This window comes from Molossus molossus, unplaced genomic scaffold (genome assembly GCF_014108415.1).
Source record: "Molossus molossus isolate mMolMol1 unplaced genomic scaffold, mMolMol1.p scaffold_m16_p_9, whole genome shotgun sequence".
NCBI classification, from domain to species: Eukaryota; Metazoa; Chordata; class Mammalia; order Chiroptera; family Molossidae; genus Molossus; species Molossus molossus.
In genome coordinates, this window is record NW_023425403.1 from 15,248,608 (window position 1) to 15,274,306 (window position 25,699).

The following is a 25,699-nucleotide window of genomic DNA, read 5'->3' on the forward strand; positions in this document are numbered from 1 at the left end:
ATGTAAAATTTGGAAAAAATGCTTGCCATAAATAATTACCAAGGTTATGTTCGTTAATGTTATAATCTCTGAAAAAGGAAACAGTTGCTATACACTAAGACCAAGACCAGTTTTTCTTAAAGACAATCAGGCCTAAATAGAGCGGTTTTCAATACTGAAATAAGCTCTTCATCACCCCCCCACAACCTCCTTTCTCAGAATTGCAGGGACAAATGGCATGGCTGGCTGCCCAGTCCCGAGTGACAAGTCCCACGGGCGCATTCCCAGCGGTGCTGTAAGGTCTCGCTGGCTCATGCAAAGTATTCAAGTGCACGGCGGTGCTGTCCAGAGAAACCGAATGTGAGCCACCTGTGTACTTTTAAATTCTCTAGGAGCTACCTTAAAAGACTGAAAAGAAACAGGAGAAATTAAGCTTAATGATACTTTTTATTTTACCTAATATATCCAGAATAGTACTCTCAGATATAATCAATATAAAAATATTAATAACATTTCATGGTTTTTCATACTAACTCTTTGAACCCTATTATGTGCTTGACACACTCACAGTTACATTCTAAGTGCTCAGAGCCACAGGGACTAGCAGCTCCTTCATGCGCAGCACCGTCTAAAGTCACCACATTTCTAGGTGACGTCTGATGGGCAAGGCTAGGCGCTCTCCTGATGGTGAGTATCTCTACTCTAAAGTACGCTAGGGAAAAAACTTTCAAATCAAAGTGGGCAGTAACCTACGGGAAATCAAAACAATGTAAAATTAAGTTCATGGAGTCACAACCAGGTATGCAGAATAGGTGTACAGTCAGCTGTGACTTGGTTGAGATCTCTGTGCCCAGTGTCATTCACATTCCCACTGTGTTTTATGAAACCGTGCAGTAAAGACCTAACAGCAATCCGAGACACAGCGTGATGCTTCTCAGTGAGGGTTTGGCGGTTTCAAGCAGATATCTACATTCTCCCTCAGTCACCACAAGCACCGTGCACGGCCCTGGCTATCGACCTCTACCTCCAGACATGGTCCTGGTATAGATGGGAAGGTCTTTGGCTGCTCGCCTGAGAACCTCCTGATGGGCTTCTCCCCTGGGCTCTCTCTCCAGCGATTCTTTCTCTGCATAAGAGAGGTGGAACTGGGGAACAGAGTTCAATTTTCATCAGTATTTTCAAAGAAATGATCACATAGTGATCTACTAACTCAGAAACAGGTATTTCTAAAACATTAATAGCATGCAGTATATAAATTCAGAGAGGTAATAGAGTTTGAAATGTGGGCCAGCCTGCTGACCTCATAGGTTATTAATTTACGCATCCAGAAAATAGAATAATACCCACTTTCTCCACTGTTTGTGAAACTCAAGAGGAACAGAGTACGTAAAGGTACTTTATAAACTGTAGAGTTCTATCCAAATATTAGTTATATTAATAGATAAAATGGCAAAAGAAACAAATTTGGCTCAATGGCTTAATTTTTCAATTAGATATCATTAGGAACAAAAATAGAAACAAATCTACCAAGCAAGTTTTCTCATTGGAGTTTTAAATTAGGAATAATTATTACATGAATTCTAACACAGCAGACTGATCATTAATTTTACTTCTTATACTGCCAATTTGGCCCAACCAATTAAAAACACTTATTTGAGAAAAAGAAAAGTATTTGGGCTTCAATATGAGGATAATAAAAAAACAGTTTTAAAAATCTGTGAACCTCTATGAAAGTCTATTTGAACTTCCTTACTTTCTGGGACCATAAGATGCTCCCGGCTCACCTGGAACATTTCCTGTTCTAGTTCTAGAATCAGCTGTTTCTCCAAGGAACCCTCCTTTTTACTAAAGAATGGTATCAGAAACCAAGATCTGGGTTCCAATAGATTTCAGATCAAAGGAGAGTGTAATTTTAAAAGGACATACAAATTAAGAAAAAAACTGAAATCAAATAACAAATAAACAGAAAACTCAAATTTCTCTTTTTGTTAGTTGTTTTTCACTTAGAACAAAAAACAAACATATAACCGCACAGGTACTTAAAATGCAGAAATTAAAACAGAACATTTTTTGCCTATGAAGTTGGCAATAGTTTCCTTAATCACAACATGCAATACCAGAGTCTGATAAAACTGGAACCACTGTATGTAAATTTCTACAATCCTTTTAGGAAATAATTTGGCGAGTGACTGCAACTTCCTTGATCTAGTGCTTCTACCTGAGAATTTATAATAAGGAAATAATCCCCAAACGGAAAATGCTCTATGTACAAACACGTTAACAACATTATTTATAATGTAAAAAGTTGGAATCAACCAGAAAATCCAAGTTAGAATAAGACTGAGTAAATTTTTAGGTTTCAGTGAGAAAAATGAAAATAAGTCAACGATGGACTACCATGTGAAAAAATTAACTAGAAAGAAATTCAGAATGTAAAATGAATTAGTGGGATGCAATGTTTTTTTTCCTTAGGCTAATCTTCATTTCTAAATGTCATTAAATTTATTTATATTATTTGTACAGGGGTGAGCAAAAGTAGGTTTACAGTTGCACTGTGACATTCTTAGCGTAAATAAAGCCGGTCTAATAATTATAACCTGCATGTCTTTTTCCATGTGAACCACTGTAAATCTTCTTTGCCTACCCTATATATTAGGGAAAAAAATCTTACCAATTGAAAAGTCAGTTTAGCAATCTTGCTATGAAAAAAGTATAGTATTTTAATTCCTGTGTTCCAGATTTCTTATATTCTCTCTCAATAGTGTGAAAAATATTAGTATTATTTTCTCAAATTCCTCTTCTCTTACTTTTTTAGACACATTTTTTCAAAGATTTTTAGCCCATGAGAGCACTTTTTGTCAACTGAAGTCCAGGACACTCATTTTACAAGTGAGGGGCTTCTGGTTGCTAATCAATTAGAAAATTAGCCCAAGATCTTAGATTTTATTAATGGAATAACTTAAGATTCTTCACCTACATGCAAGGGCTCCTTCTCTCACAATAGTGGTCTCCAAAATCTTTTACTCATATATTCCTATCGATTAATAATGAGTTGAGACCACACTGTCAATATATGCATATTGTTTATTTATTTACTATTAGTGACTATGTTAGGTGCCTTAGATGTGAAACTTCAAAAAGGAAGAAACACGAAAAGGACAGTATATAGGCAGAGGTTTTGCTATTTTCCTACACGCTCCGTTGATGTCCTGAGCACACCGCCCGTGGTGCCCACTGTCCGTGACAGTGACAGAAACAGCCTCGATGGTCAGAGGGCTTTGGCTTAAATGTCAGCCTCGACCACACACCTGCAGTCGATGCCTTAGGACATTAGCCGGTGTTCGGAGCTACTGCTATATCTGTAAAATGATCATAAATAGTATCTCTCTCATACAGTTATAAGAATCAAACAAGGCAAACGTTGTGTTTTGTGGAAAAGTCATCCCACGAAGCCTGGGACAGCTGTAACTCCACTGTGTCAATCCCAGCTGCTCCACTGAAACTGTTATTTCTTCTGCATTTTGTATCACTTCATTTTCCCACTGTATCCAACCACCTTATCAAACCTTCCCTGTTCCTCAAACCTCATCAACCCAACTCCCTCATCATAGCCGATCACCTCACACATAATTGGAGGGAGAAATCAGAAGTCATTTCAACTTCCTGCCAAAGCTATAAACACAAACTTGCCTCCGTACACATAACTTCTCTACTCTCAATTATTTAACAAATATTTGCTGAGTGTCTTTTGTGGGTAGATCCTGCTTTAATACTGGCAACGAATTAGCGAACAAAGCAGATAAAGTGCGTGCCATTTTAGAGCTTATATTCTAAGGATGCTATAAAAATAAATATGGAATGTGTCATTCAATGATATGTTACGGAGAAAAATATAGTAAGGGCTGGCTTATAGGGATGCCAGGGGTATCAGGGTTTTGCTATTTTATGCGGAGCGGTCATGGAAAACTTCAAAGATAAGGTGGCACTTGAATAGAGACAGTGACAGGAAGACAGTGAGGGGCCTGGGCACACAAGTCAAAAACAGACAGCAGGTCTCAAGGCTCCTGAAGGAGGCACATGCTCAGCACGTTGCGGGAACAGCAAAGAGGCCGCGGTGACTGACGCAGCATTAGAGAGCAGAGGGGGTCAGACGTGGGGTGGGCCTGCCATGCGCAGCCTTTTTGGCCACAGGAGGAAACTGGGATGCACTAGGAGTGGGCTCGGGTATCACAGGGAGGCCCGAGAAGAGGATGATATGATCTGTCTTGTTTTTGAGAGAATGGCTCTGGCTACTGGGCTACAAATACACAGAGAAGGCGAGTACAGGCCAGGCGACCTGCAGACCAGCGGTGCAGCAGACGGAGACAGGGCCCGGGGCCTGGACGGAGGGACAAGGAGGGGACAGGAGCCTGCGCTGAGTTCTCTGAGGGTCTGGCTTCCAGAACATGCCCACTGACTGGATGTGGGACTGAGAGAAGAGGCGCCAAGGATGACGCCAAGGTATTCTGAACAGCTGCACGGATGGAGTGGCCACCACTAGGAAAGGAAACTGTAGAAATGGAGGGTGAGGGGCGTGTGTGGGAAACCAGGTGCTGGCTTTCAGGTAAGTGGATTTGAAATTCCTATTAGATGTCAAATAAGTAGCTGTAAACGAGTCTGGAGTTTAGAAGAGAGGACCGAACCAATGGTATTAATTTGAAAGCTACAGCAATGAATGAGACAATATAAAAAGCCATCATGTAGATAAATAAGAAAGCGGTCCAGAGACTGAGCTCTGGGATAATCCAATGCTTAGAGGCTTGGGAGATAATGAGGACCCACCGAGGGAAACCAAGAAGGAATTGCCAGCACAGATAAAAATAGAATTATTTGGCCCGGCCAGTGTGGCTTTGTGGTTGAGCGTCAACCCATGCACCAAGAGGTTGCCAGTTCAATTCCTGGTCCGGACACATGCCCAGGTTGTGGGCCAAATCCCCAGTCAGGGGCATGCAGGAGGCAGCCAATCAATGTTCTTTTTCATCGATGTTTCTATCTCTCTCTCCCTCTCCCTTCCTCTCTAAAATCAATAAAGAAAAAAAAATTTTTTTTAAATAGAATTATTTGGGTAAGAAAGGTGATAAGAACATTCTAGAAAGAAAATAATGTCATGATGCACACAGGAAGCACGTAATTAAGAGCTACGGGGGTATAAAGTGGCAAGTCGGAAGCTCAGACGAGTACTATTGTCAGACCAAGAACATTGGCCTTCACCCTGTGGGATTTGGAGAGTCTCTGAGTAGATACAAGAAGTCAAGTGAGAGTATTATTTGCTTTTAGATGGATCACCCCAGCTTCAGGGTGGAGGATGAATTTTTGCAGGGTTCTGGGAAGGGAATGTCAGCAAGACCGAAAACAGTGACACTGTGCAGGAGAAGACCACAATGTCTCAGACAAAAGAGAGGATTGATACCCTGTATTAAGTCTATGCTTTTAAAAGAAGGAAGGGAGGGAGGGAGGGAGGGAGGGAGGGAGGGAGGGAGGGAGGGAGGGAGGGAGGGAGGGAGGGAGGGGTCGGGTCTAACTAAGAAATACTGGAAGTAGAAACATCAGCAGAGTTTGGACGCTGGCAGAGGGCTGAGGAAGCCAGAGGACGCGAGGGAGCAAGGCTGCCAAGCTTCTGGTCTGAATGATGAGGTGGATGTCAGGGGCATGAACTGGCTTAAGAAATGGATGAGTCACAGTCTGGAGAAGGAGCGGGTGGTGAATTCTGTTTCTGATGTGTTATATTAGAGGTGTCAGTGGAATGATCAAGAAGCTATGTTTGTCAGGGAGATTATGTTTGAAATTCATGGGAGAGGTCAGAAGTAAAAATACATTTGGAAATTTTCAACACAGAGGTCACAGATAAGGTCATAGTCATCAACACAGTAGATGAGATCACCTACGATAGGTAGGAGTCAGCATTTTCCTTCAAACCTACAACTGAGGCCAGGATGGGGTTAAGAGAGACAATAGAAAAAAGGTAAATATGGTAGGAGGGAAGAAAAAGAGGTAGGAAAAGAACAATCAGTAGATAGTAGGAGGAAAAAAGGCCGTATCTAACACATTCAAGGCCAAGAACACCATTAATTCTGTGCAAATGCTATGGTTTTGTTTTTGATACCCTTTTCTAGGTCAGATAGCATATTTATTGTCCTTTTGACCACAGCTGCATTCCAAACACGTTACTTCAGGAAACAATTTACAGTGATGCTCAGATTTTTTAAGGTTAGCCTACTAAAACCACACTATTATTACTGGAACAAAGTTGATTTCTATTCAACAAACATATACTGGACAAAGTGCCAAGGATATAAAAATGACGAAGACACAATCCTTTGCTCCAAGGTTATTAACCAGGGTTAAAGACCCAGAAACGAATAGCCAGAATGATCTTTTTGAAATGCATATCTGATCATATCACTTTCCTTAAAAGATTCTGTGGCTGAGACTGCTAGTTGACCCCCAATATCCACTCTTACCTTCTTCTAACATGGTTAACATGACCATCAAGAATGAAGACTGCACTCCCAGCCTTCTGTGCAAATAGATTATGGCTATAAAACTAAGTTCTAAATATAAGTGGAAATGCCACCAGCAACTTCCAATCAGTGTCCCTAAAGTGTCACTTCTACTCCTCTTTCCTACTTTTTCTGGCCTGTTGGCTGGAATGTAGACATAATGGCTGGAACCAGAGCAGCTATATTAGCCAAGAGGTGACTTGGGACTGGAGGCTACACATATCAGAGCAACAAAATAGAAGCCTGAATACCTGACAGCTGTGGCACAGCTGTAGACTTTGAATATAGAGTTTAAATAATTATTTTGTTGTTTTGTGGCTAATAGCCAACTAACACACTATTAGTATGATAATTATAATAGAAGCATGTCTACCTTCAGCTACATCTACCTATGTATCTATCAATCCATCCACCCATCCACCTTGATATCTAACTCCAAAGTAGAAATAGAACACATAATTTATTAACATTGGAAATATAATACTCATCCAGTGCAAAAATATTATTTACCAAGTGAAAATTCAAGTATTGACTAATAGACACATTAATATTTTTAAAAATTATTATACTCAATAAGTTTGCAACATTAATAAAAAGACATAAAATTCATTCTTTAGACATCAGAATTATTGGTTTCCAACTTTAGCATGACTTTACTATTATTTTAACTTACTTCTTTTGAAGGATTCATTGGTAATGTAAAGATAGTTTTCCAATACGACCAGACAAACATTGCAAAAAGTAGATGATAAGCAATCAGGCAAACAACTAAAGTGAGAGAAACATAATTAACACTGTAATATGCAAACTGATATTCACAAACAATCTGTTCTAAAATGCCAAAATTGCCAGTGATAATAAATTCATTTTATTTTGAATTTTTATTACTGTAAATAAGTTCACTTATACCATACTAGAATAGGCACAACTCAACGAATTTTTATACCTAAAGTCAAGAGTTAAAAAAACAAACAAACCCTAATGATGCATACTTAGATCTACGGCCATGATTAGCACCCTCCCATCTGTAGACAGGCCCATCTATTGGCAAAATGGCTCACAGGGACCTTTCCTAAACGATAAAAGTGAGCAGTTATGCCTGCGTCTCTAAATAATAAACATAGCATCAAACAAGTGTCAAAACATTCAGGCTTTGCCCTGGCCGGTTTGGCTCAGCGGTTGGAGCGTCGGCCTGCGGTACAAAGAGACCCGGGTTCGGTTCCCGCTAAGGGCACGAACCTCGGTTGCAGTTTGTCCCCGGCCCTGGTTGGTCGGGCGGGTGGCAGCCACTCGATGTGTCCCTTCATATCAATGTTTTTCTCTCTCCCTCCTGCTCTATCTGAACAAAAAATGGAAAAATGTCCTCAGGTGAGGATAAAAAAAAACAAACAACAACAAAAAAAACCATTCAGGCTTTAAGAACTCTGCTTCACGGACAAAGAATAGCAAAAGCAGCTCCTGTTGAGAAGCTGTTTGCTTACTTGCTCAGATCCAGTCAAATCTGGTGGCCCTCACTATTTTAATGACAAAGCGTTTAAACAGAGAACCATCTGCATAAAGAGAGATGTCTTCCCATGGCAGTTCAAGTGTCTTATTTACCACGTGGGACAACTATTCAGAAAAGCATTCTGATACTTTTTTCAGGTTAATATACATAAACACACTTTGTGTGGTGGTTTATTTTTAAAGTACTATGCCAGTATAAAATACTAGTTTTGTATACAGTGATAATGATTAATTCTGAAATATACATTAATATATAACAAATCTGTAAACGACAGTTGAATAAAATATGCTAATTTAAAATATAGCATATTTGGTACATGGGCTGCAATTTTAACTTTTTAAAAGAATGATGATACTCATCCTTACAGGATCATTAAAAAGTTACATTACCCACTGAGGCACTTGCATCAGTGTCAGATAACGAGGGCCAATGATATTTTCCCTGAATACTGTAGCTGACACAGGTACGGGGTAAAAGAGGAAATGGTTGGTATGCTTGTATCTTGAAGCCACGAGAACCTCTGGCACATTGATGGCCATTTGGGGGCAGAGTTCTCTGCCAGGGTCTGAGAGATTTCAGTCTGAGGACCAAGCAAATGGGAAGTCTTTAATCCCATTTTGCTTCCAAATTCGTAAGAAGAATTGATTTATCCCAACCAAATCTAAATGCATTCCATTTGTTTTTTCAAACTATTTTTAAGATTTTATATCTAAAACAATAACAGAACATATTTTACCTTGTTCTCCAATGTTTTCCATGGACACTATAGAAATAAACAGACAAGAGAGAGATTAGGAAGCAGGTTATATGAAGGATCTGGCAACAAGGGCCTGGCAGAGACATGGGCCCTACGGTAGGTTCATCACTGGACTCCCTTCAAACCGACATTCTTCAGATATCTGTCCGCCTCTGTCCCGAGGGGAGGCGAGCCCTGTGGGAGAGGGTGGACAGGGGGACGCGGTCAGCCTGGTCTCCACCGCACTGCAGGCCTGGACCCCGCACAGAAAACACCTGCCGAACTTGCCCCTTGTGCGTCTTCCTCCTACAGTGATGGCTGGTTTCTCAGTCCCCTTCCCAACTACGAGTTCAGAGAAAAGCATTGTCCCCAGGTCATTCCACTTCCAGAGACAGTTTATTGTTGCTGATAAGCTGGCAATCACCTAATCAGGGCTCCAAAATGAAAAAAAAAGTCGTGTCCACGCCACTCACTCTTTTCCCGATTTCTGTAAGTACAAATTCTTGTGCCCAATGACTAATTGCTCCCTACCTACAAGGAGGGGCTCAGGCCCCATGCCAGAGAAGCTGCCACCCCTTAGGGGCTACTGTCAATATCCCAAGGTGGCAGGCAGAGAGCAGGGGACCGCAGGGCTGAGACAAGGGGCCAGTGCCCTGAGTAGCCAGCAGCGCCTCAGCTTCGGCTGTCTGCTGGCTGCGCCCCCCGCTGGTCCTCCTCCATTCGAGCTGAAGTCTGCTGGCGTTCCGTCTGTCTCAGTCGTAGCAGACTTGACCTTGCTGACACGTATTTCTGTTCCTATCTGGCTTTTGACGGGTACGGTATTCCAGGTCTCAGTCCTAGAACATATAGTTTCACTGTCTTAAGAAGCACTGGAATCAGAGGGTCATGTTGTGAGAGATTTTTAAGACTACCTGATCCAACAATAAAAATAAAGTTAAAAAAAGGAAAGAAAACATATTTCATAAGAAAAATTAAAATAAATTTTTTTTCTCATCCAACTAACCTCCTTTCCGAAAGAGCTACTGAATGCCAGTTTGGGCATTTTCAGCAGGGCCCACAGTTGGGAGAGGAGCCCCTTCCAGTAGAAGACTGCTCCAAGCCTGATCCTAAGACTACTGTGTGCTGAGTGAGCCTCTTTGTGGTTTCTACCTATGGTTTCTGTGCTTCCAACCTGTAGCAATAAACAGAAAATCTACGTGACAGATCTTCACATACTTAAAGTTGTGTCCCCCTTGAAAATGTTCTCTTTTAGCCCAAATAATACAGGACTTCCAGATCTCTCACCAACCCTGACACAGCTCCTTTCTAGGCTCTCACTTTCCTTAAACATCCTGATCCCCAGAATGCGACAGGCAGACACAGATGACCTCTAGACGTACAATGGCCTGTGGCACAGGTTTGCTTATAAATCAGAGGCCACAGGGTCAGAGTGCACGTTCTCAGAACCCCTGCAGTGGTTGGTCCGAAGACTGGAAGGGCCCTACGCAAGCCTGTCTGTTACATCTGACCCTACAGCTCCCTCTACGCACATCTCTCTAGGCCTGACTCCCGTCTTCTAAGGTGTTCCAAAACTGACGACAGCTCTTCCTTGGATCCACATTTTCAATCCATCAGTGAAGCTAATCTAAGGAATTGGAAAAGCAATCTGACTCCATTTGCACATGTATGTATGAATGACCCTTAATGACCATTCCAGAGTTGGTGGTGTTCTAAAGGAAATGTATTTGCTAACCCATGACTCTAGCTGTCAGAATTGAAAAAGGTAAATCAGAAGGAAAAAGCACAGTTAGTATGAACTGATCATGTTTTTGACCTGGACCACTACTATATTGGCTGATATGTGCCCAAAGACATGGTTTTAAAGGCTATTGGCGTCACTTCCCAGCTCATTTTTCTCTAAATGTACTTCAAAATCCATAGATCCGCTATTGTTTTCAATTAAACAAATTCCAATAACATTTATAGAGTGAAATGTGAAGGTTCAAAAGCGCCGTATCAATCACACTCCCACACAGGTTCTGAGCCTGTCCAGTGTCCCATAAATGTAAAATAAATCTTGAACTTTTGTCAACATCTTAGGTAACAATAAAAATCATTGCTTTAGGCCTTAAGGGAGTGGCAAGAAATATTCAAAGTGATGAAAAGCCAGGACCTACACCAAGATTACTCTATCCTGCAAAGCTATCCTTTAAAATTGAGGGACATATACAGAGTTTCCCAGACAAGAAAAAGCTAAAGGAATTCATCACCACCAAACCAGGATTATAAGAAATATTGAAGGGTCTTCTTGAAGAAGAAGAACAAAAATATGAACAATAAAATAGCAATAAATACATATCTATCAACAACTGAATCTACACACAAAATGTACAAGCAGAACAGAAACAGACTCATAGATACAGAGAACATTTTGTTGGTTGCCAGATGGGAGGGGGGTTGGGGGAAGGGATGAAAAAGATGAAGGAATTAAGAAGTACAAATTGGTTGTTAGACTGATAAACCTCAAGGATTGGGGGGGGGGGGGTTGGGAAGAGATAAACCAAAGAACTTCTATGCATATATACATAACCAATGGACACAGACAATAGTGTGGGGAAGGCAGGAGGGGGCGGGAGCGGGAGGAGGAGGTCAAGGGGGGAAAAACAGGGAGCACCTGTAATACTTCCAACAATAAAGATAAGTTTTAAAAACTAAAAAAAAAAAAATCACTGCTTTAGTATTGATTTCCTTGATTACTGGTGAAGGTTAGAAATATTTTAAAAATATAATTATTGTGTTTTTCTATCTCTTCTGAGTGAATTACCACTTTCCCATTACTTCACATCTTTTATTTACCGAGAAAGCCTTTGCTATATTCTGGACAGTAATCCCATGTCTGTTATGTACGTTGCAAGTGAAGTTGTATATAACTACCTTCAAATTATTTAATATATATTAGCAAAATCTATGGTTTATCACTGATTAAATAACAGTATCAAAATTTTCAGGTTGACCTATTTCACGAACAGATACATGGTCTCTACTTTTGCAAGACTGAGGACATTAATGCTCTCTCAAACATGTATACCTAAGTAGTAGGTCAATGATTCAACTTATAATTTTCAGTTTAGCAGACTTGTCAATTTCAACAGTTCCTTTCTCATTGTAAAAACACATCAAATACAATGTTATTTTCAAATGCAAATATTTTTGTTCTTAAATGGCAGTTTAAGAAAAAGATTGCAATTTACTCCTGGGGATGGGAGCACTGCATTATCACCCGAGATGTTTACTAGTCGTACATCTGGTAACCATCTAAATACATATAATAGTAACACTGTGGGTCACTATTTTAATATTCATCTCAAAAATTTATTTGCCTAGCCCTGGCCGGTTTGGCTCAGCGGTTAGAGCGTCGGCCCGCGAACCAGAGAGGCCTGGGTTCGGTTCCCGCTAAGGGCACATAACCTCAGTTGCAGTTTGTCCTCGGCCCCGGTTGGGGTAATGTGGGTGACAACCACTCAATGTGTCTCTCTCACATCGATGTTTCTCTCTTTCTCTCTCTCTTCCCTGCTCTATCTGAAGATAAATGCAAAAATGTCCTCGGATGAGGATAAAAAAAAATTAAAAAAAAAAAAAAAGAGTTAAAGATTTCTAACTTTCCAATATACTTCTAGAATTTAAAACTCTTCCCTGACCAGTTCTAGTGCAGCTAGAAAACAAGGACTCTGACTTGTTAAGATCCTAAGGAATCACAGCATTTTCTTGGCACTGATAGTGTATAGAAAGAGTGGAAGTGGGAACGACAAATTATCACCAATTAGCAAGGACGATGCTTCTGTTAGCCAGAGCAAATGAAGGACTTTCAAGATTACACCTTGGGATCTGGAGCTATCAGGGATACAGCGAGGCTGGTAGTCTGGGTTCAGATGTTTTCTGGTTCCCCTTTCTGCCCAACCCCTCCTCCCTCATGAATCATTTCTCTAAGAAACAGAGTGGGGCATCAGAAAAGGCTGAATTGGTTTAGAACGGTTAAGAGTGATCCTTTTCTGTTGCTGTACTGATCCTTAAGAAATCCTTGTGTAAAAATAAAATAGGTAAAACCAAAATTGAAGTGTGAGACTATGAGCCAGGGTGAAAACCTCTAGTATACAAAAGAATGACAAACTGTTTCTTGATCCAACTCGGCTTGAACAACAACAAAAAACCCTAAAAATGTACACACTCCCCACCCTTACCTCGTTTGCATGAATCATCAAGCCATCATTTAATCCAGGGGTCGATACACTACCGACCTAAGTTCAAATACAGCCAGCCACCTGTTTCTGTAAATAAATTTTATTGGCACAGAGACACCCCTACTTATTTACATGGCCATTTCTGTGCTACGATGGCACAGCTGGGTGACCAAGGGAAGAGTTAGGCTGCAATGTGGGTCTGAAAGCAGTCTGCAGATAGAATCCTCTTCTTCAGGGGACCTGGGTCTTTTCTCTTAAAGCCTTCAACTGATTAGATGAAGCCCACCCACATTCTGGAAGGTACCCTGCTTAACTCAAAATCTATTGATTTAAATGTTAATTACATCTAAAAATATACCTTCCCAGTAACAACTAGACCAGTGTTTAATGAAACAACTGGCCACCACAGCCTGGACAAGTTGAATCTATAATTGTTTTATTTTGGAAATCTTTTAGAAGATATGCATTTGATCTTTTGTATCAGTTCTCAAGAAAAGTTTCTTATTTATTATAAATTAATAAATTGGAATTAGATCTAGAAAATTAACTACATTACATCTTTATGTATCTGGTAACAGGGGTGGGGACCCTCTGGCCTGTGGGCCATATAAGGCCCGAGAAATCAATACCAGCTGACATCACACGCCTCACCAAATTGGCCTGACCAAATACAGCAGGCTAATTTTTAAGTTGATAATTTTGTATGGCCCACGAACAATGTTATAAATATCCAAATGGCCCTTGCAGAAAAAAGGTTCCCCACCCTTGAGGGAAAACGATAATAATAAAATCCTTTGTCATACTCTTAAAATCTAACTACAAATAATCCTATCCAAATTAAGTTTATTTATATATCCACATGATTGCTAGAGATACCAAATAAAAATATTAGAGCTGGTTTAGTCTAGATTGATTTAAATTAATTTTTTTTTTTTTTATCCTCACCCGTGGATATTTTTTCATTTTTCGTTCAGATAGAGTGGGAGGGAGAGAGAGAGAGAAACATCGATGCGAAAGGGACACATTGAGTGGCTGCCACCCGCACAACCCAACCAGGGCCGGGGACAAACTGCAACCGAGGTATGTGCCCTTAGCGGGAACCGAACCCGGGTCTCTCAGGACCGCAGGCCGACGCTCTAACCACTGAGCAAAATCAGCCAGGGCTAATTTAAATTCAATTGTGATTAAAAGCAGGGATCATCACCCTGGCCGGTTTGGCTCAGCGGTTAGCGCGTCGGCCTGCGGTCCAGAGAGACCCGGGTTCGGTTCCCGCTAAGGGCACGTACCTCAGTTGCAGTTTGTCCCCGGCCCTGGTTGGGTTGTGCGGGTGGCAGCCACTCGATGTGTCCCTTTCGCATCGATGTTTCTCTCTCTCTCTCTCTGTTCCTCTCTCTCCCTCCCACTCTACCTTAGCAAAAAATGGAAAAATGTCCTCGGGTGAGGATAAAAAAAAAAGAAAAGTAAAAGCAGGGATCATCTAAAAAACTATTCTAGTCCCATATTTTTACCAACTAATTTTTTAAAATTTGGCTTTGGTGAGTACACATTGAGTTTGTTGTTTAAAAAAAAAAAAGGCATCTATTGATAAGTAGAAGCCCAGTAAACAGCTGTAACTTACATCTAGTTCAATTTCTAGTCTATAAGTACATTCAAAATACAAAACTTCGGATACTAAAATATGCCTTCATGGTAGAAAAAAAAAATGTACGTTCCTTCTTAAATTAGCAAAGAACAGTTACATAATTGTTGCTAGAACAATTTGGTACTTTCATTGCTGTGATCTTTTTCTTTCCTTAATCGGAATTTTCTTTTTCTTGCCTTCAAATTCCAACTCCCTCATTTGGAGGAATGATGTACCTATCTTGCATATACACAGCAACTCCTCTATAAAAAACACTACACTATTTCCAAATTCAGCCTGACACAGACACAGCGTAGCCCCACACATGCAGTCGGATGATGAAGAACAAAGATGTGCTCCTAATGAATGAATCTTAAGGATAACTTCAGAGCCAAGGTCTTTTTTTTTTTTTTCTGTTTATCTTTAACTCATTTATTGAAAAACATTCACTGACTATACTTACTATACTTTCACCATTGAGGATAAAATGATAATCAGACTCTGTCCCTGTGCTCAAAAAGCATAAAGTTGATGAGAAATCATTTTAGTTAGAAGTTAAAACTAACTGGAGAAAAAAACAAAAAACCAAGAACACAGTTATTAAACATTTTCAATTAAGGGATTAAGAAGCACAAGTTGGTAGTTACAAAACAGTCGTGGGGATGTCAACAACAGTATTGGGGATACAGTCAATAACATACTGTAATAACTATGTATGGAGCCAGGTGGGAACTGGAAATATTGGAGGGAACACTCTGTAAAGCATGATTATATAACCTCTACACTATACACCTGAAACTAATACAAAATAAACCTGAATGTAAGCTGTAATTGCAATAACAATAATAATAAAAACATTTCTAATTAATCACAGAAGCAGCTCAGATTCAGAAGATTAAGGCAAAAATAACAGAAGCAGCACAAATACACTTGACCTTCTCCTGTCCTAACAAAATCCCTTGACCTCCTGTCTCCAGCTGCCGCCCCACTTTTCTGGCCCGTTCTCAGGGAAACTCCCTGTGACAATCATTCAAACGCAAGGTCCCCACCTCTCCCTCTGCTGCCTTCTCCAACTCCGATGTGTCCTTCCAGCCAACACGGCTACCACTCCTGCCAAGGTCACCGGCACCCTCACTCCCTAGTCCTCCGTACAGCCTCCTCTCACAGAATGACATCAGCTCTTTTTGAGATACTCCGTCCCCTAGCCCGGGAGTTCTTTGACTGAACTGGCCAGGGGGGACCCCCTGGAGCGCAACCCTTTGTCCTTCAGCTACTCTCCCAGAAGCCCTGGTTCACTTCTACTGGAGGAAGACCAGAGCCCGGGCAGCAGGCGGGCACACCAGGATCCGTCCCACGGGCTCTGGGGCCGCAGCTGCCAGACCATCTGCATGACAGGCCCAAGAAACCAGTACTGTTCAAACTGATGTTTCCAGTGGAATGCTCACTGCATCTTTTTATTCCTCACAAATATTTTTGAATGTAGTCCCTTTACAACGGATCTACTTATACTTTCAAGTCTTTCTCAAGCTGTGTTCCTTTGCAAGCCTCACGGCCACTGTCATTTTATGGACCACCGCAGTCCTGCCTCCTCACCACCTGCGGTGCTCCAGCATCTCTGGGCTTCCCTGCTTCGCAAGCACGTGAACACGGTCTCCCCTCTGGATCCCCCGCACCTGCACCCAACTGGGTGGCAGGAGATCCAGCCTCCAATCCAATCTTCCCAGCATGTGGGACCTTGATCATGATATTCAGCCCATCTGTGATTCAATTTTCTTCTTTATACAGAAATTGGCACTTTATCTTAAAGGTTCCTCCGGCTCTAAAATTATCTTCCGTTCCACTGTGATGTATTAAAAAAAAAAATACTGACCTTTAAAAACCTAGGGCAAAAGTCATTCTACAAGTACACTCATCAGTGGGTTTGTAGAAACTGTTCTGTCAAGGGCAGATAAGTAGCTTCAGAGTAGAAACAAAGAGAAAGCAGAAGGCCCTGTGGATGAAAAGGGGGTGTGGTGGCCTTACAGACTCAGAGACACAAAGCAACCACACAGGAGGGTCTGGAATGAGTTTCCTACTAAACGCGAGTCACGGCAGGTAGTCATGTCCTAGGCTGGCATCTTCCTGGACAAAGACCAATCTTTACCTTAACTGAGCCTGTCTATTGTGTTTTTGCATCTACAATAACATACCCTGAAGGTCAGAGTAATCCCCCTTTTCCAGACCCCTCAAGGGCACAATCTCTCACCAGAGAAGGAGATCACAGAACCCCCTCATTGTTACCTTGTTACCCAAATACCATCTCTATGTGCTGTAAATGTTAACTGCTCACCATTCTGTACCCACCAATGTAAAAGAAGCATGTGTCTGTTTTACTTTTTATCCAATCTCAGAGATTCCCCACTCTGCTTTCTCCCACCACCTAATCTATCACCAATGGATTTCATGTGGCCTCCTGACGTCTTCCCCTTTGATTCTGATGTATATAATAAATGGTAAAACTGCCCATTTCCAGCCCAGCTGGTATGGTCACTGGCTGAGCATCGACCCATGCAGCTGGAAATTGCCACTTTAATTCCTGGTCAGGACACAGGCCCAGGCTGTGCGCCAGATGCCCAGTGGGGGCATACAGGAGGTAGCCAATCATTGTTCTCTCTCATTGATGTTTCTATCTCTCTCTCCCTCTCCCTCTCCCTTCCTCTCTCTCTAACATCAATAAAGAAAAAAAATTAAAAACAAAACAAAAAACTGCCCATTTCCAGAGTATTTTCTCAACCCGTTGAGATTTTGCTTCTTGGCAACTGTCCTCAGTTTGGTTCAAATATACTAAAAAATTCTACAGGTTTGGCGGTTTCTTATGTCAACAGCTTCACAGAGCAGAGCTTGGACACCAAACACCCAGTTTCCAATATGGGGCCCCCCAGCTACCGTAAAAGCCAGATCTCACATTCCTAAAGGTCCTACCACAAACATAGTGCCAGGCCATCTACACTCCTCTCTGGATCACCACACAGTTCCTTAAAACTCATTCTGCAATAAATGGAGCTCCATGTCATCTGACCAAAAACCTTCCCACAGCTTCGCACAGAACTGGACGAGAAAGTGAAATCTCCTTACTTAAGCCTCAGAGTTGAAGGTGATCTGGCTCCTACTTCCCTCTCCAAGATCACTTCTCCTCGCTCAGCGTCTTGCTCACTAAGCCGCCACAGGCTGACCTTGTTTCTAGAACACGCCAGCCCTAAGCGCTCCCAGCCTGGCTGGGGAAAGACGGACGCCGCGTTTGCAGCGGTCAGCAGTGCTACAGTTTTCTGGAGTGAAATGTCAAATTGATGGGGATAAATTGCTGGGAGACCTTTTGAGTGTGAGTAAGCAGAAAAATGCAGGTGAATTACAATGTGGGCAAATTAACATCTCGAGGAAACACTGAAGCGGTAATTTTTTAAAGTGCATTTTCTTGTCCTACTCCTCCCAGAGATCCCTTTCTCTCCACTCCTCCCCCACTCACCCCCCCCCCCCATGACTCTGCCAGGTTCTCACAGGGCCTGATGCGCATCACAACCTCAACACCAGGAGGAGGGGCTGTGTAATTTTGGGAGAAGCAACACTTTCCAGGTGGTTTGATGCATTCCCCCTGCCTCCACCCCAGAATTTATATCTAACAAACTATACTTATCTAAACCATGTGCTAGAGATGACCCAACAACCATGGAAAAGGGTCCAGGAGTTAATGCAGACCTGCTCCTTGAGAAAGATGCAATGTAACATCAAAGACAAAAATGAACTGCAGGAAGTCAAGACAATCAACCAAGATAGAGGAAATCTCTTACTGTAGGTCACGGTCCAAAAGGTTACGCAAGTCACTTGTTACGGGGTAGCTCGGTGCAGCATCAGCTAGCCATCAAAAGCTTTTCTAATGCATAACACACCGGAAACAATATGACAAAATTATAAATTAACACTACTACAAAAATTCGCTCCTTTGGTTAAGGAAAACCTTTCAAGCTTGCAACACCCCAGCTCATCTCCTTCCCCCCACGGTGGATGAGGGGCTGCCTGCATCCTCTTCGCCCACCTGCTGGCTAAGACAGTGGGCTCTAGTCCCACCCCACGTCTTCAGTAATGACCCCTGATTGTCATTTTAAAAGTGGAGAATACAGTCTCACAGAGGTAAAATAAGTTTCTAATGGATGCCAGTTCAAGTCCTATCATATGGAGCAAGGATCTAAATATAAGTCTCTCTGATTCCAAAACTTTTTCAAAGCATCCACACAGCCTCCCAGGGTTGGCGTATCTGGCATCCCGGACTGTGGACTCCTCTGGGCTTTTTTGCGCTGCACAGCTGTTCCTTCTTTGGTTGCTCCCACATACTGGCCTGCGTTTAACAGCCAGGTTGCTAACTGTTCCTTCTGATTAGGGTGCTCTGTATTTCCCACTTGAGTAAATGGGCAACGAGGAGAGATGGAACCAATACCTGTCCTGGAATAGTCCTTTGTAATTCTTACCACTATCAAAATCTTCCAAGTTAGATCTCTCTCACCATTTCTTTGCAAGGTGACTAAATCATTGTCCTCAATATCTAAGAAGCTCTGCTCTACAGAAACTGCAAAATTTAACTTATCCAAGTGAAGGCTGAGAACACACATACTGGATGTTTGTACTTAATCAACAAGGATGTGTAGGTCTTTTGACTTATCAGTTTTGAAAGGGAAATGAAGACTTTGCCTCCTGATGTGGCCCTGAAAATTTCACTGCCACTTCCCCTCGACAAAGACACATGTCCCGAGTCCCTGGCTGTGCTGAGCAGTGCAGTTAAACAAGGACATCTGACCTCAGCGCTGGTCCCTTGCTCTCGGTGAAATCATTTCAAAGCTCGCTCAATGGAATCCTATAATCCCTCTGTCTCAGACGCAAACAGAACAGATTCCCAGGGCCAGCAAGGCGCACACGAGTCAGTGCAGGTGCACTTACCTGTCCTGTTAGACAGAGTTGCGTGGTTCCTCCCTCTTCCACGCAGGGCAACCGCCCCACTCGAGCTCCTGCAAGGCCTGGATCATTTAAACTCCAACCCCCTTCTGTTCCAGATGCCGTTAGGCCTGAGGGCAAAGACTCACTCCTCTGAGTCACCGAGTCTGTGGCAGACACTACACCCTCAGGGAAGTCTCCACCTGCTCCCCGCATGGTGGTTGTCTGCTGCCAGGGAAGGGTTGAAGAGGGGCTGTGATCCTGAACACACTCCCCTCTTTAGTCAGAACCGAATTTTCATAATTGGAAAAGTCTCAATGATGATCTTGCACAACGTAACTACGCATCTCTCGTGTGTGTGTAAGTACGTATTTATTTATTGGTAGCAAGCAAAATTCCACTTGTATTTGGGTGATTTCGGCATTTAAAAATATATTAGATAAGATGGAAACAAACATTTTTTGTAGTGAATTTCTTAATCATCCTTAGATCAATCTCTTATTGTCTAGTATACTCAGAATTATCACACAGGCTAACACCAAGAGTACACTTCATTTTCACGACTGAACATTAGCTGTCTGATTTATTACACAGAAAAACTAATGCTTCTCATTTGCTTCTCCAAGGAAACAGGCATCCTTTCAAAATGACCCCCAGGGTTAGCAGCTACGTGCTGAGCACTCTATGACCACAGTGTATCTAACAAAGCACATAAAAATTAAACCAATATTTCTCAGTTCAGGTAAATTATTTAACACTTATGTAGCACACCAAAAACTGTATAAAGCTGTAATTCCAAGCTTCGTGTCTGTGATGCTCATCAGAATAAAAGTTACAGTGGCACGCTTGAAGGGACGAATGAAGAGCTGATTGGGTACAGCACTGGGTCCCGGTATCTATTAACACTGTTAACAAGCACAGGGGAATGCAGTTCTTCCCTGGTTCACCCTTCAGCCCTGGGTCACTAGGAAGCACTGTTTCCTTTGATAGCCTCACTGTCATAGAGCCATGGGGCAAACTTCTCACACACCCAATCTTTCTTTGACCTCAGCCTGGATTTCAGTATGCCTTTTCCTTGTAACTTGGAGCAAATGGACCCCTTCCCCGTCCTGCATTTTCCTGTAGCACTAGCACAGACTGGCTGACAGCCACTGTGTGCATATTCCGTTGCAGCTAAAGCAAATCTGATATCATCATACACTGGGGCCCACGGATGAAAGATTTGCACCACCACTGCTGTAAGACACAGTCTGCTATCACAGTGCAACATGACAGAGACACCACCGCATTGCATACTAGATGTATTCACGCATGTAAGTGGGCCGTGTAAAATACCGTGCACAGAACTGAACAAGACAGTCATCAGTAAGTGTCTGGACTGAATCTCTTCCTCCGCTCAGTGTGAAAGCTGCATCTCATGTTTCCTATCTGGGTCTCTCCCCCAATTAAATGAGCTTTGCTGTCTTTTCCTAAAACCATTTCACTTAACCCTAGACCTGCAAGTGCTGCAAATACCTTGCTATTCATTCAGTACTTGGGTCCAGTCCCTGGGCTGTGGATAAGGACCTGGTTCGTGATTAATACCACAGGTTGCTGATGCGGCCACAGAAACAGGGCTGTCCACCCACTCTCCACCGGCTCGCGTTTCCCCAGAATGTGCACCGTGTCCACCTGCGGACGTGTTGCTCTTTAAAAGTTTCTCCCAGTCAGCATTAGTGCTCTGGTTACTCAAAACTGTTGCTGAGTTTTAGACTATGCCCAGTAGGCTAGCAGCTCTTATTTTTCTTACTGATTATTATAAGTATATCAGGGCAAACATTTTACATAATACAAATTGTTCTTTTAAATTTTCAAGTGGCTTTTCTAATTAACTTTGTCATCTAAATCCTTACTGCAAATGACTGCATTACGATGTCCAGAAAGAACAAAAGGCCCCTCCCTGGTTGTTATATTTGTGCATTAGTTCGCTAGGGCTGCGATAGCAATGTACCAGAGACGCGGTGCTTAAACAAGAGACATGCATCTCCTCATAGATCTCGGAGGCCAGGAATCCGAGATCAAGATGCTCACGGGTCTGCTTTCTTACAGCCTCTCTTCCTGGCTCGCAGAACCTCTCCCTGTATCTTCACTTTGTCTTCCATCTCTATGTGTCTGTACCAAATTTCCTCGAATCAAATGAGATTGGGGCTCATCCTAATGACCTAATTTTAACTTAACCACCTTTTTAAGGCTCTATCCCAAATAGAGTCACATTCTGAGGTGCTGGGGATCAGGGCTTCAACATATGAATTGGGGGGTGGGTCGCAATTCAGCCTGTAATAATTTGAACTATAAAAGTATTACAGCCCATGCCCTGGCCGGTTTGGTTCAGCGGTTAGAGCGTCGGCCTGCGGTCCTGAGAGACCCGGGTTCGGTTCCCGCTAAGGGCATGTACCTCGGTTGCAGTTTGTCCCCGGACCTGGTCGGTTGTGCGGGTGTCAACCACTCGATGTGTTCCTTTCACATTGATGTTTCTCTCTCTCTCTGTTCCTCTCTCTCCCTCCCACTCTACAAAAAATGGAAAAATGTCCTCGGGTGAGGATAAAAAAATAAAAAAAAGTATTACAGCCCAGCCAGTGTGGCTCAGTGGTTGAGCGTTGACCCATACACCACGAGGTCACTGGTCCAATTCCTGGTCAGGGCACATGCCCAGGTTGTGGGCCCGATCCCCAGTGGGGGGCAAGCAGGAGGCGGCCAATCGATGTTCTCTCTCATCACTGTTTCTCTCTCTCTCTCTCTTCCTTCCACTCTCTCTAAAATCAATAGAGAAAAATATTTTTTAAAAACAGTATTACAAACGTGCTGATCACATCCGAGTGATCAAACGATATAAAGCTAAAATAGATAGTTCTCTCGAAAGGTTCACGTTCCCTGATGCCTGCATGTCCGCTGCGCTCACAAGAGGCTCCACCAAGCGCGCTCAGGGGCACGTGCAGAAGGTGCTGCCTGCAGCTGGACCGCAGCGCCAACCGCCGGTTACAGTTCCCAGGACGCTTTCTATAGATTTCCCCAGATGATGAGAAAATGCAGCTTGCCTAACAGAGCAAAGCCCTTTACATTTTGACTGAATAAGTTCAGATAGTCCAGGAATACATACATTGGTATATATCTGGGTTTTTTGTTGTTGTTTTGCAGACCTTTTTTTTTTCTTGGTAATATGTTTTTATTGATATCTTAGGGAGAGAGAGAAACATTAATTGGCCGCCTCCTGCACGCCCCCTACTGGGGATCAAGCTGGAAACCTGGGCATGTGCCCTGACCCGGAATCAAACCAAGACCTCTCAGTCCATGGGCCGATGCTCAATCCACTGAGCCACACCAGCCGGGCTTTTTTGTAAACCTTTTAAATTAAATTTGGGGTCTTTGAAATCAGTAATAAACTTAAAACAAGAGTTCAATGCCCACATTTTTAAATGCTCAGTCCTCACTTTACTTGCCATATATTTGTCACGTTGGTCCCTCCCTCCTTGCCACCCCTTCCTCAGCAGGCTGCAGGGCACCACGTTGACTTAGCTTCCCTCCACCTCCCTCCACCTCCCTCCACCGCCCTCCACCGCCCTCCACCGCCCTCCACCGCCCTCCACCGCCCTCCACCGCCCTCCACCTCCCTCCACCTCCCTTCGCCTCAGACTTCTCTGCTGGTTCCCACTCATCTCAACTCTCTCTTAATGTTGATCATCTTGGGTCCTCTTCTCTGCTTAATTTACATTTATTCCTTTAGTGGAAACAAAAGTGTCAACTCTTTAAATCCATTTATATGCTGAAGACTCTGACATTTATTCCTCCAGTTCAGACTCGCTCCCAAATGCCAAACTTGCAAATGCAACTGCTCGCAGCATCTCTGTTTCAATGCCCATGTACCCATTTCTGATTGAAGGACACCTTCCACCTCCACCAGCTTTGTCCTGCCCGCAGCCTCTGCACCTCAGCGGATCCTGTCCCCCCAGCTGTTCGGGCCAAAACACTGGCAGCATTTGGACTCCTTTGCTTCTTTCACGGCTCACATCTGCCAGGAAACTGTTGTCTCTGTTTAAAACTGCATCCAGAATCTGAGCCGCTCTCCCCGGTTCCACTATTCAACCCCGTGGTGCGACCCGCCTCCCTTTCTCACCTGGACGGAGGAAGGAGCCTGGATTTCACAGCAGCACCGTGACCTTCTAAACAGAAGTCACGGCAAGAAGTCACGGCATGTCACAATGCTACTCAACACCCAGCAATGGATCCTCATTTCACTCCAAGTACAAAGTCTTCACCATGGCCCGTGAGGCCCCCTAATCTGTACCTTTTGGGCACGCCCTGACCTTGTCACACTTCCCTTCCCCTTGCTCACTGCATTCCAGCCAAGTGTCTCCTAGCGTTCCTCCTCAAACGCATCGGCAGACCCTGGCCTTGGGTTCCACACTGACTGTTCCCTCTACAAGAGATGCATTTCTTCCCGAGAACAGCATGGTTCTACCCCTGGGCATCTTCGATCACTGCTTAAATTTCACGACCTCCCCTCCACCCCCTCCACTACCTATTTCCAGTGTAAACCTCCCACCCGCATCTCCAGACCTTGTTTTGCCTTTGCTTTGTGTCATGTCACGATGACACTGTGACACATCATATAAGCTATTTACGTATGTTTCTTATTCATCCTCCCAGCCCCTAACTAGAATGTAAACTCCCAGAGTAGTTTATAAATATTTTGCAATGAATGAATACATCGAAAGAGTACTCAATAAACTACAGATGGTTGAAATGCATTCTGTTCTTGGATTTTGTAATTATTTGTAAAATGCAAGTTTTGGGGGTGTCTATCATGAATCACTGCTCTCTACCCCCCTCCAACCGACACACTGCTCTCAGTTCTGTATAGCTAAGTTTTTTTCAGTATGCCCTAATCCTGGAATATGCTGAATTTCATTTAAAAGATTCTATAATTAAACCCTTGATTAAGTCAAACTGGTGGCTGCTCGTCACCCTTCCACATAAATGACTTCCTGGACATGCCCTGGATACTCATTAGTCACAGTTAGGCAGCTAAATACATACCTTACTGCCTTTATTCCTAAAACACATCACATGTAGTTGTCCTCCTAGTAATAAACTTGATCACAAATCAGCTCCTGCAATTTCCGTTTGACTTTCAGTTTGAGGCTCATAATTGCAATTTTTCACTTGCTCATAAATGCTCTCAGGTGCCTCTCATTGGGCTCAACATCAGCAGTTTGGAAGCAGGCTGCTTTGCCACGGAAGTCCTCCCACTGTGACTTATGTGCACATTACACAGACTGCATTTCAAGTGACACCATCCCTCACATCCCTGCAGATGTGGTGAAATGCCACCTTCAGATTCACCTCCCTCGGTAAGGTGTCTTGGGCCCTCAAAAGGATCAGGGACACAATCCCGTCTGAGTTTTAAAGCACTTCATTCTAAACATACCCTTCAGATATGGTGAAAAACCTTTTTTTTTTTTACATTATGCAATCAACACAGAAACAGACCTTTAATTTTATCTATATTAAGAAAAGATTAGCAGGACAAAGCATTCCGGTTTGCCAAATTTCACTGAATTATAATCGCTGAATGAAACGGAAGCCGAAATAAATCTACAACGTTCGTGGAAATGCGTGAGCTGCTTTTTATAAGGATTCTGTCTATTATAAGGTAATCGTGAAGATAAACAAACTATGTTGAAACTCTTGTACTCTTTGGGTATTTGATTTGAAAAGACTTAGAGAAAAAGGTGTTTTGATTATTGCTTGGGGTTTGTTTTGGTCATGCATTTTCCTGGACATCTGCAACGCTAGTGAAACAGTACAGCGAGGTCAAGTTCATTGAGGTACAGCGGGAATGCTCAATTTACACTCCCCACGAAGAAAAATGTCAGGATACCATGGAGAAACCCTGGCAAAGAAATAAAACTCAGCCATCTTCAATAGAGCACTTGTCCCTCATTTGCATTTTTACAATGTAATCAACAACGGGTAAAATGATCTATCCGCAAGTATGCATTTTAGGGTGGAGAGAAGTGCTAAGATAATAAATGCAGCACGTTTTTTTTTTTCTCAAGAGTGCCTCCCAAATAAAAATGGATTTTGTGACATTTCAGGCACTAA

The 25,699-nt window shown here is 42.7% G+C and overlaps 1 protein-coding gene across 2 annotated transcripts in view; it reads right to left on the reverse strand.

Annotated features, from left to right (window-relative positions):
- Window positions 1–25,699, reverse strand: part of ZDHHC2 (zinc finger DHHC-type palmitoyltransferase 2) — a 56,428-nt gene that overhangs the window by 23,286 nt on the left and 7,443 nt on the right. The window contains exons 2-4 of one of the 2 annotated variants that reach the window (XM_036249675.1): window positions 8,762–8,788; window positions 7,192–7,286; window positions 1,004–1,124 (exon numbers count right to left, since the gene is read on the reverse strand). In XM_036249675.1, the coding sequence (XP_036105568.1) occupies window positions 1,004–1,124; window positions 7,192–7,286; window positions 8,762–8,788 (243 nt within the window). The remainder of the gene's footprint in view (window positions 1–1,003; window positions 1,125–7,191; window positions 7,287–8,761; window positions 8,789–25,699) is intronic. The other variant, XM_036249676.1, reaches the window with a different exon arrangement.